An 18,823-nucleotide genomic window follows, 5' to 3' on the forward strand; every position below is an offset into this window, starting at 1 on the left:
GTTGTTTGCCTTAGATATATTTCCACATTTTTTTTATTTTCTAGATAAACTGTGAATAAAGTGTGTTCAATTAAATTTTTTCATAACACTAATCTCCGCCACGAACTGTCTTCAATCTATGCTGCAGAGGAATTAGATCATTGTCAGGGACTGCGTTTCCTAGAATGAATTGTTCGCAATAATCTAGAAAAATTATTTAGTGAATCTACAAAGCTTCTGAAATTAATATTAACTGTACCTATGACTTCAGCAAAAGGAGACAGGCGTTTTTCACGGAATTGAATGTTCCAAGAAAGGTTATCATCATTAGTTATGCTTCTGATAATGGGAATACCATAGTTCAATCAGCATGTATTAAACAAATTTACTCCAATCAAACAGAGGAGAATGGACTTACTAATTAAAAAGCTGACAAACCGGACAAAATGTTCTGCATTTTTTTTACTTTTTAAAAACAGAATGTTATTTAATTTAACATGTCACATAGCATTTGCATCTAAAGTTATGCTGATTAGTCAATGAGTCCAGTTTATATCTTCTATCTCTGGTCATTCGTACTGCAACACCCGAAACAGCAATCCACCGGCCGCCACTGCCGTCAGCTAAACTTTAGTGATATCATAGATATATTTGCTAGCAGGAAAGCGAAAAAGGCTGTTTTGTAAATTACAAAGTGTAACTCTATTAATGTAATTAGTATATGTAACTAACTAACTCTATGGCCTATGGAACCCGGAGGTTCAATGACGCGTTCACAAAAGCTCTCCACTGATTTCTATACTTAGCTAACTGCATCCAGTTTCTACTTTGTATTCCTATCTCTGCGAGATCCATCTTAATATTGTCCTCCCATCTGCGCCTAGGTCTTCCTAATTGTCGTTTTCCGATTGGTCTTCCAGTCAAGACTTTGAAAGCGTTTCTACTTTCTTCCATTCTCGCTACATGACCCGCCCACCTAAGCCTCCTAGACTTGACGGCCCTAACAATGTTGGGTAAACCATATAAATTATGTAGTTCCTCGTTATGAAGTTTCCGCCATTCCCCATTCCCGTTCCTCTTAGGTCCGAATATCCGTCTCAGGATCTTGTTCTCAAAAGCATAATGTAACTAGTAAATATATAAGCTTTGCCAGTTTTTATACCGAGGCCGATGATAACTCAACCCCGGGGCCCGAGTTAGCTCTCGACGGGCCTGATATGAAGACAAGACTTGTTTTCATATCAAAACTGTGATAACTAACTAAAAGGAACAGGTGTTCGCAACTGTCCGAAAATTGAAAATGAAATGAAATATTTAAGTTTTACGTCCTACGGTTATGCCGGTTAGGCTAAAGGAGACGGTGATTATGAGAAATGAATGAAATGGTGGAATGAAGAAAGTGGGAGGACATGGAAGAACTCCGAGAAAACCCACGAGTACGGTGTTTGTCCACCAAAATTCGACACGGCGCGAGCTGAGATCGAACCAGAAACCCCAAGCACCGGAAGTGAACGCTCTACCACTGAGCCACCAAGTCCGAGAATTGAGTTCTTGTGTTTGACAATAATGAACTTTTCATGTTGGGATTTTTTTGATCATTTGCTTGAGCACTGTCCATGTGATCTTAAACTAATGCGTCCTAAATATGATTTATAAATTGTAGTATTCAAATAAGAGGTCAGCTTAGTAAATTTAACTACCATCATCATGAAGTCTGTTTCTAACAAAAAAATCTTCATTTTAAATAATATATTTATGATAAATGTTGACGCCCTGCGCAAATGAACGTATATATGGTAGAGTCGACCCTGCTCTGTGTGGCATAAAGACGTAAAGTACGGGACAAGCATAAGCGACCAAAAATGCTATTAAAACTAATAGAGAATTTTGTTCTGTACTTTGAAACACATGAACTCAAACTAAGAGAAATCTTATGAGATTCTGTAGTGGGATTCGAACACGGAAGTTTTCGATTTCGAACCACCAATGAAAACTGTTCATCTGCACATTCTCTCGATATTGGCTTCGATTTAACGTACTACGACAAATCAACCTAATTCTGGTTTCCATGAAATCAATTTGAATGAAATTATCTCCTTTCTACATTCGACCATTCAAGTATAATAATAACAGCAATTGAGTTGAGTAGTTGACTCAGATTCAACATAAATTGTTCCAAGTCATGGACGAACTTACTGATAATTATAATTATGCAGAAGGCCCTTTGTATTGATTATCTTGATCTAATGTCAGTGAAGTGCATTACAAAAATTAAAATAAGCATGATCGACATGCAATAACACAAATGATCATCATTGAATGAAGTCACGAAACGATTGTGGTTATTTCTTTCAATCGAAGGAAAACTAACTATTAAGTCGTGTCCTTTATTACTTGTACAGACAGTTCTCTGTAAATACGTATGATTCTGAAACATCTATTACTGAGTTGTGTATTCTTGTCACAATGTGGAGAAATGATTTAGTGAGTTTACAACCTCTGAAGTATTACAATTACAAATATAGTGATGATACTAAAAGAAAGAAATGCTCCATTGACTGGAAGAAGCACTCCAATGAATATTTTCAAGGAGCAGGTATTCATGGCATTCGCTACATTGGTGAACCAGGCAGGCATTGGTTTGAAAGGTGAGGTTTCTTTTCTTTTTCATTTAAATACTTTGGACTGTTTCACCCCCCCCCCAAAAAAAAATGTTAATACCTCTGTAGAACTTGATCCCGGCGAAATTAAAATACCGCTAATTTTACAGTAATTATGTGATATCTTCAAATAGATAAAAGATAATCGAAATGTGAAACAAGAGCGCCCTAGACAATATTATTTTACATAAGAAACCGTTATCACGACTCACTTATCTGCTTTCGATTTCGAGCCATTTTGAAAATCGGCATTTATTTTCGCGTTTCTAAACAGCTGAAAACGCAAAGCCACTAGGTGATTTGTGATAACGGTACCTCATGCAAAATAATATTGCCTAGGGCGCTCTTGTTCCATATTTCAATTATCTTTTATCTATTTAAAGATATCATATAATTACTGTAAAATTAGCGGTATTTTAATTTCGCCGGGATGAAGACTCTTAACAAAACCAAAAATCTCACAACTACGTATCTGTACCATACACAGGGGTGCATCCGCGGGGGTGGTCCACCGGATCGGTACCCTCAAACAAAATTCCTAACTCAACATACATTTGTACACTTCCTTAATAAAACTATAGCGCGCCATAGACGCACGCACTTGCATTACCAACATGTATGAAAGGTTTCTTTCATCAAGCATCTTGAAAGAATTTTTTGCCCACACACGTACAGTCGCGGCCACCGTTAAGCGACCCTTACCCATACCCTTCGTAAGAAACAGCTCCTTCCACAAGCATGACCACAAGTGACCACAAAAGTGTTTTCTGCACGTGCTGAGGGACAAGGTTGTCACATTTTTTCTTGAAAATGTCTGGACACCATATGTTCTTCCTTCTAGAGAGAGCCATTGAGAAAGCCGTAGTAGAAACGTACTGACTCGTGAATTGTGTAATAAAATGTGATCTAAGAAATATGTTATGATCGGGTGCCAACAAAATTCAAATAGGGCGAAAATACCAAAACTGAACACGAATTATTTATGAGTTTTTAAAAAGATATATACACTATTATATTTTAAAATTTAAAAAAAGATTATATCTAAAGTGACTTACTCATCACTACTTTACTCAAACTATTATAGATAGAAACATGGATTTGTACAGAATATTCCTTTGTGAAAAGGCAAGGGCCAATAAAACAATTTTAAAAATATATGTCCTATAGGAGACAAAGAGAGTTCTTTTTTTTTTTTTTTTTTACTTAAAATAGAATATATCATAAATTCTTGAAGTTAAGAAGATGGAACTAGGGGATAAATTCTTCATTAAAATTAACAGAAAACACGTTTCAATGATTGCGAAAACTTCGCTCCTATAGGAGAAAAGAGGGGGTTTGTATTAATATTCAAATTTCCGATTATTTGTTTAGAAAATGCCGAATGTTAGGATTCGCTTAAGAAGGAGTAAAATTCAGCACATACACTTCTCATTTAAAAAATTACAGGCCGCGACCTTCGGATTTTCCTTCTTTTTTAAAAAAAAATCTGTTCTTGAGAAGGGGAAATGGGGTCAATTTCTATAATATTATAATTTTAGTTTTACTAAAGAAATATCCTCAGGCAATTAGAAACAAAGATTAGTGCAAAATGTCAGCAAAATTGCAAATTTGATTAGCACTCGCTTGATAAATCTGTCAGTACCGAAACTTAAAATAAAATTGAAAACAAGCTGTTGAGAATGATATCTGTAAATACTTTACTTTTGTATTGAAATCAATGTAATTCAATTGAGTGCAAGTATCTTACATGAAAACGTATCCTAAGGTTAGTGACGTGGGCTGGGTCTATGGTTTCATCATTGAAGCCAATAAACTGGTGATATTAAATAAATTTATTTTATTAAATAAATGTTGTTTAGAATTATTTTATATTATTCCGATATGTGATCTTCTTTGATTAAAGTAAGGTCACTGGTTTGGGACGCGCAAAAACTATTTAACTCAGACTTGACTAGTGTTGTCCACGAGAGGAGATGTCTTGTTAAGGTTGAAGAAGTATCGTCTTGTCTCCATTCTCAAATAATTCTTTATCCTCTCTTTCGAAAATGTTCTCGTTTTTTAAGTAATTTTATATCCTTGACTTTTGAGAGTAATGTACGTCAATTTTTGCACTTAGTAATAAGAAAATTAAATGCTTTGTGGGGATAAGTGTTGAATAATTAGCATTAAATAAAAAAGATACATATCACCCGGATTTCTTAACCAATATTTATATCGAAACCAGACCCTAGCTAGGGCTAGCTTCGACCACCTTCAGTCCCCTGAAACTTTCGTGTTTTGCTTCCTCTGCTTTGCTTCACTTCCAAGTACACGATTCTTTTATTTGTTACTTAGACTTTTCTGGCCAGAAGGACCAGATTGCTTATCATCTGGTACCGCCGAAAGAAATTAAACATTTCCAATCAGCAAGAAAATACGTAGACACCACCAGCATACTACAGTCTCTTCGAACAAAATCTCAAGGGAAAGTAGAGAACTAAACTTACCAACTGACAACTGTGAAAAACATTGATGGTCATAAACAATAAATTGAAGCGTTCTATAAGGAATGAAATTTTTTGAGAAAGTATTCCAAGCTAAGATTTTCACTTCCTTCTCTTCGTTTCTTTAATTTGCAAAACAATACAAAAAAGTTTTAACTTTTAACTTCTTTTTGTGTTGTTACTCAATCGTGGATGAAGACGTAAGACATACTGTCTTTCCTTCTTTCTTTATATATATATATATTATAAACTTAAGAAAAAACATGCTTAAATTTACAAATATATGATTCATTTTATTATGGCTTGCAAAAATCGGAAAACTATAAAGGGAAGAAAGGAAAATCACCCTACTACCTGCCTTTAGTTGTAAACTATAGCGCCAAAAGTTAGGCTCTTGCAGAAATTGAAAATAAATACCTTTTAATGCGTAAATTTTTCCCTGTCAATACTTTTTTTCCTTTAAAAAAATGTCATCCTGAAGAAAATAGAATCCGTTTTAAAAAAATGAGATACTTCGTTAGCTCATTTTCTCTACAGATATTTTATGGGCAATAAATAAACATATCACTTTATCGAAAACTTTCGAATACTAACATAATGAAGTTGTGTCTAGGTTGAACAAAAAAATAAGATTTTACTTCAGCTGTTCCCATATGACAATCTGAAATGGAAACCTTCAAAACAAAGAGGAACCAGTTCATTCAGTTTAGAAATCTGGCATCATTGAGTCCTTCGCGACCTCCAGTGCAGTTTGCGGTTGCTAAGCCACAGGGGGTAGAGGAAAGTCTTCCTTCTTCCAGGAAAAATAGTCGCTTATCCATGGCCCCGACTTTACCAACGTGCTGTCCAACATACTGAAAGTAGTTGGAGAAATGTGGAGGACGAGGAAACGCGTGCTTTTTCTTTCTGCAACTGCACGACCTTGGCATGCGACGGAGGAGAGACTCACGTGATTTCTTCCGCTGTCGTGATTGGCGGACCTAAATATAAAACAGCCACCTTGCATGAACGAGCCCATACACGGTAAACATGCACGCAGAACGGCAAAAACATCAAACATGTTTTCAGAAGATTTTGAAAACTTTTAACATGAATGAACGAGGCCATACACGATCAACTTGCCTGTGGTTTTATCATTTTTCATACAAGTCGGGCTGTTTCTTCAGGCATATGTTTACGTGTATGGGCTGCTTATAATTGTTCAACAGAGAAATGATTGATGTAGCATGAAAATTTGATCTTACACTTCATCTGTACTCTTTCTCTTATGAAAACAATCTAGTTCTTTCGTTTTATTTATTTATTTATTTGAAAATATAAGTGGAAATATTTATAATTACTTATCGTCTTTTCGAGTACAGAGTAATATCCATTCAATACTAAATAAACTTAGTATTGGATCCCCCCTCCAAAACTTGGACCCCTCCTAATAAAAGAAATTCTAGGTGCACTCCTAACCATAAAACAAATGGCAATGTTAGGTGTAAACTACGTCAAGAAGTTTGGTTTATATAGCATGATATTTTCTCAATTGTTGAAACCGGAAATGCTAGTATATTTCTACTACTTCCGGTTTTAGTAGAGAGATTAGAGTGGAGATGGAATATATTCTTGGGACACTTTTGATTGATTACAGAAAATCGTTTTCTTGCTTACCGTTTTCACACTATAGACTTCAATGTTAAACCGGTATAGTGTGAAAGCGGTTCATTTCTGATGTAAGTGGTTCATTTATGATATTTCCGGTTTAAATAGATGGTTAGAAGAGAGCATGGTACAACATGTTCTGAGAACGTGTAATAGATTTCATGAAACCTGTTCACGCTATCTTTTATCGTTTTTCCTCTACTGAAATTGATTCCGGAATTTGTAGTAGAAACCGGTTTTAGTAAAAAGCTAGGCCTAAGGGTGAAGTTGTATTCTTGGGACACTTAATCGACTGCAGAAAATGGCTTCTCGTTATCCATTACCGTTTACGCTCTGTGAGTGATCAACTGTTAAACCGGAAATGCTTGTTTTTTACCACTTCCGGTGTCAATACAGATATCAACTTCTTCAACGAACTCGATCCTCTACATTCTGGCCAAAATTCATTCTGATCCATCAAATAGATAGAGAAGAATTTCCGAGACCAGACTAGAAAAACTTTTCGATAATTGAGATGAGAAAGAATTCAGTGAGAATCGAGACGAGACGAGACTTGTACAATATTTTCGGAAAACCTCATTTCTCGTCTCTTGTGCAAAATTCCTTGCCCCCCCTTACGAACAGAATTTCGAAAACGCTGCAACATCTTTTCAGTTATTTTTAATTAGGAATTAATATACTGAATTTCACACGTCGAACTAAATAAATTCCAGATGAGTGGCGGGCTCTGCCTCTAGTGGAACTTACATCCAAAAAACGGACAACGGGCATAACCCTGCCTTTTCTTGATATTTTTATAGCAAATTTTATAGTTTTCAGACGTGTCTTTAAAATAAAAACAACTTAAGTGAGTTTTTCTACGAATTTTGGAAAAACACGAGAAAAAAAACCGTCTGCTGGCGACTCCTCACATTGAATCTATATTATAAAATTGAAAGTGACTATGTTTGTGACAGTTAATCTCTTGAACGACTTGACCGATCTCGATCAAATTTTCCACATAGATGAGGTTTAGGCCTGGTTTTTTTTTATTGTATTACTTTGACGGTGCAACTTAGGGGAGGGGGAGAGACATTTAAAATGATCGAAAATGACTTCTATTAGTGTGGAATCCATAGATTTTGGGGTCACTGAGATGAACAGTGACACTTCTGATGCTGTTTAAATCCAAGTTCAGTCCTGCAGCTTGGCAGAGGAGGAGGGCGATCTAAAATGACCAATATCATTGTCGAATCGATAGTTTTTTGGGGTTACTGAGATAAACAGTGACTCTTCCGATCCAAATTCAGCCACTCAACTTGAGGGAGGGGAGGGAGAGAGATAAAAAATGATTGAAATTACCAATATCAGTGTCGAATTCAGTTTTCAGTGTCGCTGAGATAAACAATGACAGCCGTGCCCCTCAACATGTGGAAGGGGAGAGAGGAGGTATCTAAATATGATCGAAATTGACCGATATTAGTGTCGAAACCATAGTTTTCGAGGACGCTGAGATGGAAAATTTTTAAAATATAATTTTTCTTTGACGGTAGAACTTAGGGGAGTTAGAGCCAGTGGCGGATCCAGGGGGCGATCGGGGCGATTGCCCCCCAGTAGAGGAAACATTTATATATATATATATATAACCCATCCCAGAGTTTGGAGCTCTTAAAAGTAGCTCTAAGTAGCAGTATTACAACCCACCGCTTCCCCGAGAAGTCCGTCCTGGATCCGCCCCTGGTTAGAGCTATGTACAAAATAAATAAGGCTTAATAGCTGTTGAATCACCAAATCGATATCGATCAAGTTTTCAACATTGATGAGGTTCTGGCCTGTGTTTTGTGTTTTCGAATATGAGAAGTGTATATTTTTATGTCTGTAGTGTATATTTTGTCTTTTATTCAAGGACAAAATGAATTAACCAAATAAAAAACATTTTCCATTAATCAATGGAATGGCCTGGAATGGAATGGCATGACCGTTATTGAATGATTTTTTTTTTCGCTTGAAGAGTAATAGCCAATCAATGTAAGGAGGTATTTCTTTAAATAATAGCCTCGAACAACTGGAGACGATCAATGTGTTACCATGTAAAATAAAATGAAATGCTAATGAAGCTCATAGCTGTTGACTAATGTACGTTAGACAATACTATATAGGTGCTTAAAAGCATTAATGTTTTCAAAGCTTGAGAAATCTAGCAGTGGCGGATCTAGAAGTTAAAAACTGGGGAGGCCAGCCAGAAACCCAGACTATAATTGGTATGTCATGAGTTTTCTATAAACTTTCAAAAATACAGGGTGTTTCAGAACAACACCGGCAATGTTTGGGAGCTGATTCCTGACACAAAGATAAGACGAAAAGTATAGACCAACCTGGGTGCACAAATGTTTCCTTCCGGAGCTGTAGGGTGCCGAAAACATGAAAAAAAATAACTTTAAAGGTCCATAACTCCAATACTAAGGAACCTACCGTAGCCGGGTCAAGACTTCACTTAGGAACTAATATGTACGCTATCCAAAAATACCAAAAATGCATATTTCAGAATCCTGCGGTACTCACACAACAATTTTTATAGATGTAGTTTGGTTACGGGCATATAATTTGAAGTACTCACCATCTACCCCTATAAAAATTGTTCGGAAGTGCCGCAGGATTCTGGACCTTGGATATTTGGGTAGGGCACATATTAGTTCCTAAGTGAAGTCTTGATCCCGACTACCGTAGGTCCCATAGTTTTGGATCTACGGACCTTTAAAGTTCATTTTTTCATGTTTTTGGCAGTCTATAACTCCAAGAGGAAGCGTTTGTGCAGCCAGGTTGGTCTATACTTTTTGTTTTATCTTGGTGTCAAGAATTACCTCCCAAACGTTGTCGGTGTCGTTTTGAAACACCGTGTATATAAATAATAGCTTAAATCATTTTTGCCACCTAAAAAACTGGGGGATTAGCCCTCCGGCTCCAGACTAGATCCGCCACTGAAATCTAGTAAGGGGAGAGGATATTAGTAGCAGAGACATAAAAGGTGGTACCATCAAGAAGTGATTAACATATGGACCAGTGACAATGTTAAAGGGAGGAAAGGCAGAGGGCGCTTTTCGGTGGCATCGATCCCTCCAGAAATTGTGTTGTAATGTAGGCCAAGTAATATAAAACTATTTCGATATACAAAAAGTAACTGCCCCCCCCCAAAATGTCTGTCCCTCTTGCTTCCCCCAAGAAATTAAAGCTGATGTCATCATTGATATGGACTGGTTAAAGTTAAACTGGTGTGACTTTTCCAAAAAGTAAGACTAAAACAGTCGTGTGTATCAACGAAGTTCAAATTAGAGTTCTCTAAACGAGTTCAAAATTCAACTAGTTGAAGGAATTTTGTTGCACTATTGAGAATCTAAGTTCAGTAAATTTGGTTCAGTATTATAGACTAACCAAGATCAACGATGTATAACCACGAAAATTGACCGTTCTACGTTAAATCTAGTTCATCCATTAGTTGATCGAGACGTAAGATTGAATTGAACGTCGTTCAACAGTTGAACATCGTTTGTGCACACGGCCGTGAAACACAGAAACCAGCTCTAGGTAAGGCAATCTGTTAACAGAAAACGTAATCCAGAGCTTCATTGAACTATCAACAGATGGCAGTGAAACTTCTAGTGATACCGGAAGCAGCAGATTTGTTCCCGAATTTATTACGTATATCATCTTTTGCGTTAATTTCTACAATACAAAGAAAATGTTACATATAAATCTGTAACTTTAGCCCGTTCATATTACAGAAATTAATAGTAAACAATGTAAACTGTACCGCTTAAATTAAATAATTTAATTTCCATACATCGTACTGCACTACCATTCATGGGCGTCCGCAGGGAGGGTCGAACGACCTCCCTGGAATCTAGTGAGTACAGGATAATGTCCCTAAAATAAGAAGTAATTGTTTCAAATAAAAAAATATATGTATTTATTTAAAGAAAGATGGATGTTTATAAAACTGGAGCTTCATATTATTTAAATACATAAAACATCTTATCTACGCATTTCCACTTGTGTGTTAGTTATATATATGTAAAATATATAGATGTAAAATACTTATTATGACAATATCTTGAAATTGTTTTCCTGGCACTCAAGAACAGGTTACTTTGACCTGCTAAACCTCTTGGTGGGTCTTCCAAGTCAAATGTCAGGAAAACAAGGTAGCATTACTCCGTCTTCCCAAGTGACCAAAACTTCTTCGAAGAAAGAGGAGACACACTCATCGTTAAAAATATGCATTGCTCTCTCTCTCTCCCTCAATCTCTGCGTTGCTTATATGAAATCCCTACAAACACGTGACTTTGGTTGGGTCAAGTGCGCAATTGAAAGTAAATATTTGAATTTAGCGGGCGGTTTCCTCTATAAATCGAACAAAGGCGTTGTTTGTGTCTTCCCAGGGGAGCACGCAAAGCGGAACATCTTTAATAATAAAGGGGGGGACATGAGTTCGCTGGCTTGGGGTTGGCTCGCTCGGGCTTTCTTTGTTAAAACAAGGAAAGAGACGGTATTTATTGCCTCCCTCTCTCCAACCCTTACCGTATTCAAAAGGAAGACTCATAAAGCTATGACCTGCTACTTGTCACCAATAATGACTACTCGCTAATCCATATTTCAAGGTTGGGTAAATAACCTGCCTACCAAACTTCCTTTGTATGGAATGTTATTTTCGGCTGATAAAGAAGTAATGCTAATAAAATACACCATCCATTGCCAGTTTAGCATTATAAATTTCCATTTGTGGTAGCTAGTCAATGTGTCAAGTAAAAGAGGCCAAGTCCAAATGTCCGAAATTTGATTCCACATTTTCTGACAATGTTTTAAGTGACGCGATCAGCTATGATCCCAAAGATATTGGGAATTATGTTGATTTAAATTCCCAGGCATGTTTGTCGGACACTGACAGGTATGATCTCCTAGTATCTCCATGGGAACCTAGCCAAAAGTATAATTTTAAACAAAATGCTGTGACTGGAAAGAGTGCTTTTCTATACAAATGGTTTAGTCAGTTTCCTTGGCTTTCATACTCTAGAAAGCTACAGGGAGGGCTATGTAGGCATTGTGTTTTATTTCGGCCACCTATAAAAAGGGGATATCAGGGGTCTTTTATTGTAACTTCATTCCAAAAGAACAATGACTTTTTTGCCTGTGCTCGTTCACACGAAAAATCTGAATGGCCCATCGCATCTACAAAACGTGTTCAAGTTTTTTCAAACATTATGACTAACAAAACTTTACCTGTTGAACAGGGTTCATTCCCGTTGTGCCTACTTCCCGTTCTGCCTACAGACCCTCCAGCACTTTAAAGAAAATATTTTTAATTATCTTATCTCTAGGCAGAACGGTAATTCCCGTTGTGCCTACTTCCCGTTGTGCCTACTCTTTCGAGACGGGGAATTATGTGCAGGGAGGAATTTTTGTAGGGAATATTTCTTTAGTATTTCTAAAAGCTTCTGTAAAAACAACCACCACCTCTACAAGTTTCATCATACATGGAAAATTGGTTGACTCAGTTGCAAGAATGTTAGACATTGTATGTGAAACAAACATTAAAAAAAAAAAAAAAAAAAAGATCTAATATCAAGCAATTTCAGAACAAAATTTTATTTGGGTTTCCAGTAGTTTACCTCCAGCATGCTAAGACTTGCAGTACTAAAAAATGCCACAGTTCACATCCCCAAGACATGTCTGGCCAACTATTAAACAAACAACGCAAGAGGATGCATAAGGCGGCCTTTAAAAAGAGTGTTTGTCTCCATCATATCTCTTTCCTCGAATTGATTGATTCAGTTGCCAGTAACCCGTTTGACATTGTATCTGAAACGAACACGAAACAGACTTACTTCGGGCTAATATCAATTCATTTCACAACCGAATTTTAATCGGTTTTCCAGTAGTTTATCTCCAGCATACTAAGGCTTGCAGTACTAAAAAGTGCCACAATTCACATCCTCAAGACATGTTCGGCCATACATTAAACAAACAATGCAAGAGGATGCATAAGGCGGCCCTTTTGAAAAAAAAGAGCCTTTGTCTTTTACATCACTGCTCCTTCTTTGGCATTACCTTAACAGGTAATTTGTCTTCTAACACGATTCTATACTTCTAGTCACCCACTTGCTCCACTGGCACAAGTGGTAGTGCAGCAGCACGTCTTATCCACTTCCTGACCTCTTTGTCTTCTTCATAAAAAGTGGACAACCCCAATGACTGAACTTTCCTCCATAAACATTGGGTGTAATGGAAGAAACACCCACGAATGGCTGCATCCGGAAAAACACCAGTAACGGCATTGATTACCGCTCTTTCAAAGTCTATAATCACTGTAGTAGGATTAAAGGAAAGACCATTTGCAGAAGCCGCATCTTTAATGAGAAGCAGCATCCTACGATAGTCTTCCTCTTTCTTAGAAGGCAATAAACAAAATAGAAACGGAAAAGTCTGCCCCAAATATGTCCCATGTATGGTGTACAGCTGCTGATATATACGGGGAGCTGCTTTAAAAGTACCATCCATCCAAACTGTCTTTGTGGTTGAAAGCTTCCGTAAATTTCCGGTTGTCCCAAAGACCTGCAGAATATAATATTAATATTTAGCTCCCCTAATATATTGATAATTATTAGTGTATTAGCTAATTAACATATTAACAAACTTATTAAATTCAAACAAAATATATATTTAATATTGAATTTTCAGACATGCTGCAAGCTTGAAGTGTGATGACCAGCATACTTAATTCTAGCTAAAAATTTAAGGATGCATACTTGAATGTTAAAGTTATCTAAAGCTCGTGCCCAGAATATAATACAATTGAAATCCCTTATTTGAATCAGTTAATTGTATTAGTACACCTCTGGCTCCAAAACTAAACTTTGAGGATCCTATTAAGTAAATTCAAACTAGATGATATTAATTAATGTCTGTAAACTTAACACTGCTAACATTAAGTACTTTACGAAAGTTATTGTAATTAAAATTGAATAATAATAAATTCAGTTACCAATAATCGATCAGAATCAACACCATCATCAATTAAGAGAAATTCCTCTCCTGTTAATGTCTGTCTCCACCTGCCCTCTAACCTAATACAATTTCTTGTTGTGGGAAGTTCAGGCCTTTCTGCGCTTCTACAGTTATACAGGGTATGTTTAATTCCCTCAAATGTTGGCAAAGCGACTGCAACCTCTTCCTGTATCCCTTCCTTTGCAATCACTTCTCTGAAGATAGAAACAAATGAAATAAATAAAAAAAATACATGAATAGTTTCGTTAAAATTTACCTGCAAAATACATTCATCTGACTAGTGCAATAAGCTTGAAGTCAAAACTTGTAAACTGAGATTATTTGTACTGCTAACTTGAACTTGTATCACACGACTAGCGAGATACTAGGCCACTACCTTCAAGAAACTGACTTCAGTTTACCCAGATCAACTATTTGGTGTCTCTTAACGTAATGTTAAAAAACGAAAGAAAAAAGTAGTTAATTTTTAACTAGAAGATAGAACTAACCAATAATCCGGTATAAGAACCCTTCGTACGCGAGCACTTTCCCCCCGTATTTCGAACTGACAAATTCTGCCATTCTGTGCTGCTTACTATTCCTATTGATACTTATAAAGTGACAGATTAAAAATTTGAATTGAATTTTATACAGATTACTGTCTCGATCTCAGAATTACTAAAGAAAAAATCCCTAGAAAAGATCCCTCCCTGCACAGAATTCCCCGTCTCGAAAGAGTAGGCAGAACGGGAAGTAGGCACAACGGGAATTACCGTTCTGCCTACAGGTAAGATCATTAAAAATATTTTCTACAAAGTGCTGGAGGGCCTGTAGGCATAACGGGAAGTAGGCACAACGGGAAGACACCGTTGAACAGAAAGTAAACGAAGCAGCTCAGAAACAAGTTGAGGAGAACAGGAAAAAGCTATAATCTATTATTGAGTCAATTGTATTTTGTGCAACACATGACTTATCTTTGAGAGGGAAGGATTTCAATTCCGGTAATTTCTATGATCTTCTCCAATTAGGTGTATTCTGGCGATTATTTATTAAAACAGCACTTTGAGGCTGCCGCTGGAAACGCCAAGTATGTGTCAGTACGTATTCAGAATGAGCTTATATCAGTTACCGGTAATGTTTTATTCCGAAATTATATAAAACCTAAGATTATGTTTTTCAAGTACTACAGCGTGCTGGCAGACGAGACAGCCGATATTGCGGGTATAGAACAATTATTGATAGGAATTCGATTTTATGACCCCAGTGAAAATAAGGTACACGAAAACTTCATCGGATTCATTCCATTAAATGAGTTCAATGCTGAACACATTGCTAAGACAATTCTAAAGGTTTTAGAGGAGACCGGTTTATCTGAATGTGAACTTGTTGAACAAGGCTTTGATGGCTGTTCTACCATGGCAGGGTGTAGTATTGGAGTGCAAAGTATTATTAGGAAATAATGTCCAAAATCATTTTTTTACCACTGCGCTTCACATAAGCTAAATCTTGTTGTTAATAAATTGTGTTCCGTTTCCGACATACTCAACACCATCGACACTGTTAAAGAAATCGTTACTCTCTTTCGTGAAATCCCATTGAGAAAGAAACTTATTCCTAACATCCCACTCCTTTGAGATACTAGATGGACTTCTAAATACAATAGCATAAGAATATTTTCTGAACGCTTCGTTCAAATAATGCGTGCATTAGAAGACTTATCTATAAATTCTCCTGTTTCACATATAAGAAGCAATGCTTATCGCCTTTACTGTACAGGATCTACAGGTAGTTTCATAGTTTCTTTGGTAATTATCAGTAATTATTCTTCCTATCTTGAGTCAGTGGTGCAAATTTTACAAGGAATCCAATTGAACTTAATGGCAGCAAAGTCTCATATCAATGAGTTGATTGGTATATTTAGAAATCACAGAATAAACACAGAAGAAACTTTTCAAGTGATTTTCCAAAAGTGCAACAGTGTAGCGAAAGAACTTGATATTCACTTAGTTCCAAGAACTTCGTCTCGACAAGTTCATCGTGCTAATCCCCCTTCTACTTGCACAGGTTTCTCTCTGTTTGCATTACATCCATCTGAGATGAGAAATCTTTTTAAGTCTCAATTCTTGCAGAAGATGGAAGAAGTAAGCCGAACGTACAAGATAGAAAATTTCATTTCTCAGGCAGAATGCTGGTTTGATTTGTGGAGACATAGAAATTTGGATTCTGCCAATTTAGAAAAACTCACTCTTTTCAACTTGATGGACCAATCTACATTTTACCCAGCAATAAAAGAGCCAATTCAAATTTCTATTACACTTCCTGTTACAACTTGCATCGTTGAAAGAAGTTTTAGTACATTAAGGCGTGTTAAAACTTGGTTAACATCTACCATGTCTGAAGAACGATTAACAGGATTATGCATGATGAGTCTCCATCGAGAAACTGTACAAAAGAACAAAACACAATTTATCTTCTGTGTTGGATGCCTTCGGAAAAGAGCCAAGACGTCTACAATTTTTGTTCAAAAAGTATTGATTGGTTATTATTCATGTGCTATGTGAATCTTGTTTTAATATTTATTAGAATGATTTAGATGAAGCAAATTTAGTATTTTTTAATTAACCACGTGACTTTGAAAAGAGCCATTATCAAACAAACTTCCCAGATATGCAAAATTTCTGCATTGTAGTACTTCATTAACTGTGATTCATATAATGAATAATAAAGGATAGAAATTCGTACTTCAAATCAATTTTAGTAAACAATTTAGTTGTGTGAGTGAAATCTGAAATGGTTTTAGTTACCAGAAATATGAGGACGTTGGCAGACCGATAGTGATCTTTATTGTGATAATCCTGAATGTGGTCTCTCCTTGGTAAGCAATATATACTTTTTTCTTTTAAATTTTCTGTTCAGCGTTGATAAAGATTCATGTTGCTCTTATATGAATAAAACGTATTTCCATTTGACTCGAAGTGCATATGTCGTATTGACTTGTTAAATAACAAGAGAAATAAATAAACATTTTTAAAGAGAATTCTGGGAAGGTTGTGCTACAAAAATTTTGAAGTAGTCTGTACAATCTTGGTGCACAATGTTTGTAGATTAATTTTCCATTTTGTCATCTAATTTCATTTCGTATTTGTTGTCTTTCGTAGTTTTACAATAATAATAGTATCATCAAAATAAATCATATTTTCATGTTTTGTAGTAATAGAAAAGGGAAAATGCTACTAAAAAGAAGCAGGGGTGTCATTTTAGATCATTTCAGATTTGACTTGGTGGGAGGGGAAGGCCTCCACCGACATAAGGTTTTCACGGGTTTTACTAGTATATTAGTAGACAGTTGAGTAAAGTATATTGTTTCTTAAACTCAGTGAGGGGAAATGGCCCTCTGCCCCTTAAACGACGCCCCTGAAAGGAGGTCGTGACTTCTTTTTCGAAAATAGGGAGCACATTAAATGGTTAAATATCTTTCTCAATCCTCCAGACCACAATTACTTCGATTTTTATCTTTCTGATAATAATAATAATAATAATAATAATAATAATAATAATAATAATAATAATAATAATAATAATAATAATAATAATAATAATCTCCTGGAATGTATGCAACATATTAATCTTTATAGGGCTTGGAGTTTGTGTAATCTGAATTCCAACAAGACAAGAATCATATAATAGCAAGCTAATCTTTTTGATCCCCCCCTGCGAAATTTTCTACGGACGCCTCTGCTACCATTTTCATATTACAGTAAAAACTTCTGAATAACGAACACCAATGGGACATGATTATTTGTTCGTAAATGAGAGGTATTTGTTAAAAGGAGATTGCAAAATTTTAATTATTCATGTTTCATGCGTTAATTGTATGCAACATACAATAATACATTAGTTATACCTTAATAAATGAATCTCATTTGGATAACGTGGGGGTTATATGTGAATGTCGAATGTTCGCCTCCATAAAGAAATAAAAGTATCGCTGAGGAATATGTTTATATAGGCCAGTGGTGCCCACCCCCCCTCATGTCCATGACGCACCCCCCCTCAATTGTCAATCTGTAGGTGATCTTCCATGAAAAAAAAATCCTTTCGATTAATTTTTACACCCTCTCGAGCATATTTATATAGATTTTTAGCCCCCCCCAAATATTTCAATGACGCAGTTTGCGTCATAGCCCCCCCTTGTGGGCACCCCTGTATAGGCTGGAAAATACAACCACAGTATAACGCATTGTGGTAACTTTCTTCTCAAGTTAATGTTCTGATAAAAAGAAAAAAACAAACTTAATTAGCATATTGACTGTATCAGTGGCGTACGCAACGGAAGTTTCAGGATTTTAACCCTCTTTAGGAAAATATTATTTGCCATATTAAGATATGTATACAAATACTTGAAATTTTACAAACTTTGGAGCTTGAACTCTCCCCTTGATGAATTTCTCCGTACGCCACTATACTGTACAAAAAATAAAATAACGCAATAAGAACATGAGATAAGAAGACTGCCAATAAGTCTATCTTTTCTAGATTATCAGTTAGATTATGTTGCTTCCAGCTAACAAGTCTGTTTCAATTTCAGATTAATTTGGTTCCTTCTGGTTGGCTTTGGAGTGGTTGCTTCTACCTATTTGGTCTACTTATTCTTGGTTAGGTTCCAGACGTCTCCAACATTCACCAGCGTCAACACAGACTTCTTCTCATTTACAACTCCCTTTGCAAGCGTTTCAATTTGTCCTTTCGTTCCTACAGATGACATCCCTGTCAACAGGTAAGAAAGCAAAATGGTTGTTACGGCGTACCACAATAATAAAAAAACAAAAACAAACAAAGAAATATATTTCAGGCACCAGTCGCTAGACCCATTCACTAATAAAGCAGACGAATGAGGGAGGTGTTGGTTAATACAGTGAAGAACAGGATTCAAGTATTTGGTAGGGGGCGCGGTGGCTCAGTGGTAGAGCGTTCACCTCCAGTGCTTGGGGTCTCTCGTTCGATCCCAGCTCGCGCCGTGTGTACTTTGTGGTGGAG

General features: G+C 36.3%; 1 protein-coding gene across 1 annotated transcript in view; it reads left to right on the forward strand.

The window, feature by feature from the left end:
• Nucleotides 1-2,445: 2,445 nt before the first annotated feature.
• Nucleotides 2,446-18,823, forward strand: part of LOC145675043 (sodium channel protein Nach-like) — a 72,991-nt gene continuing 56,613 nt past the window's right edge. The window contains exons 1-2 of the mRNA XM_081745408.1: nt 2,446-2,627; nt 18,375-18,563. Of these exons, the coding sequence (XP_081601534.1) occupies nt 2,446-2,627; nt 18,375-18,563 (371 nt within the window). The remainder of the gene's footprint in view (nt 2,628-18,374; nt 18,564-18,823) is intronic.

This window comes from Thermobia domestica, chromosome 18, assembly GCF_964235325.1.
Source record: "Thermobia domestica chromosome 18, izTheDome1.hap1.1, whole genome shotgun sequence".
Lineage (NCBI taxonomy): Eukaryota > Metazoa > Arthropoda > Insecta > Zygentoma > Lepismatidae > Thermobia > Thermobia domestica.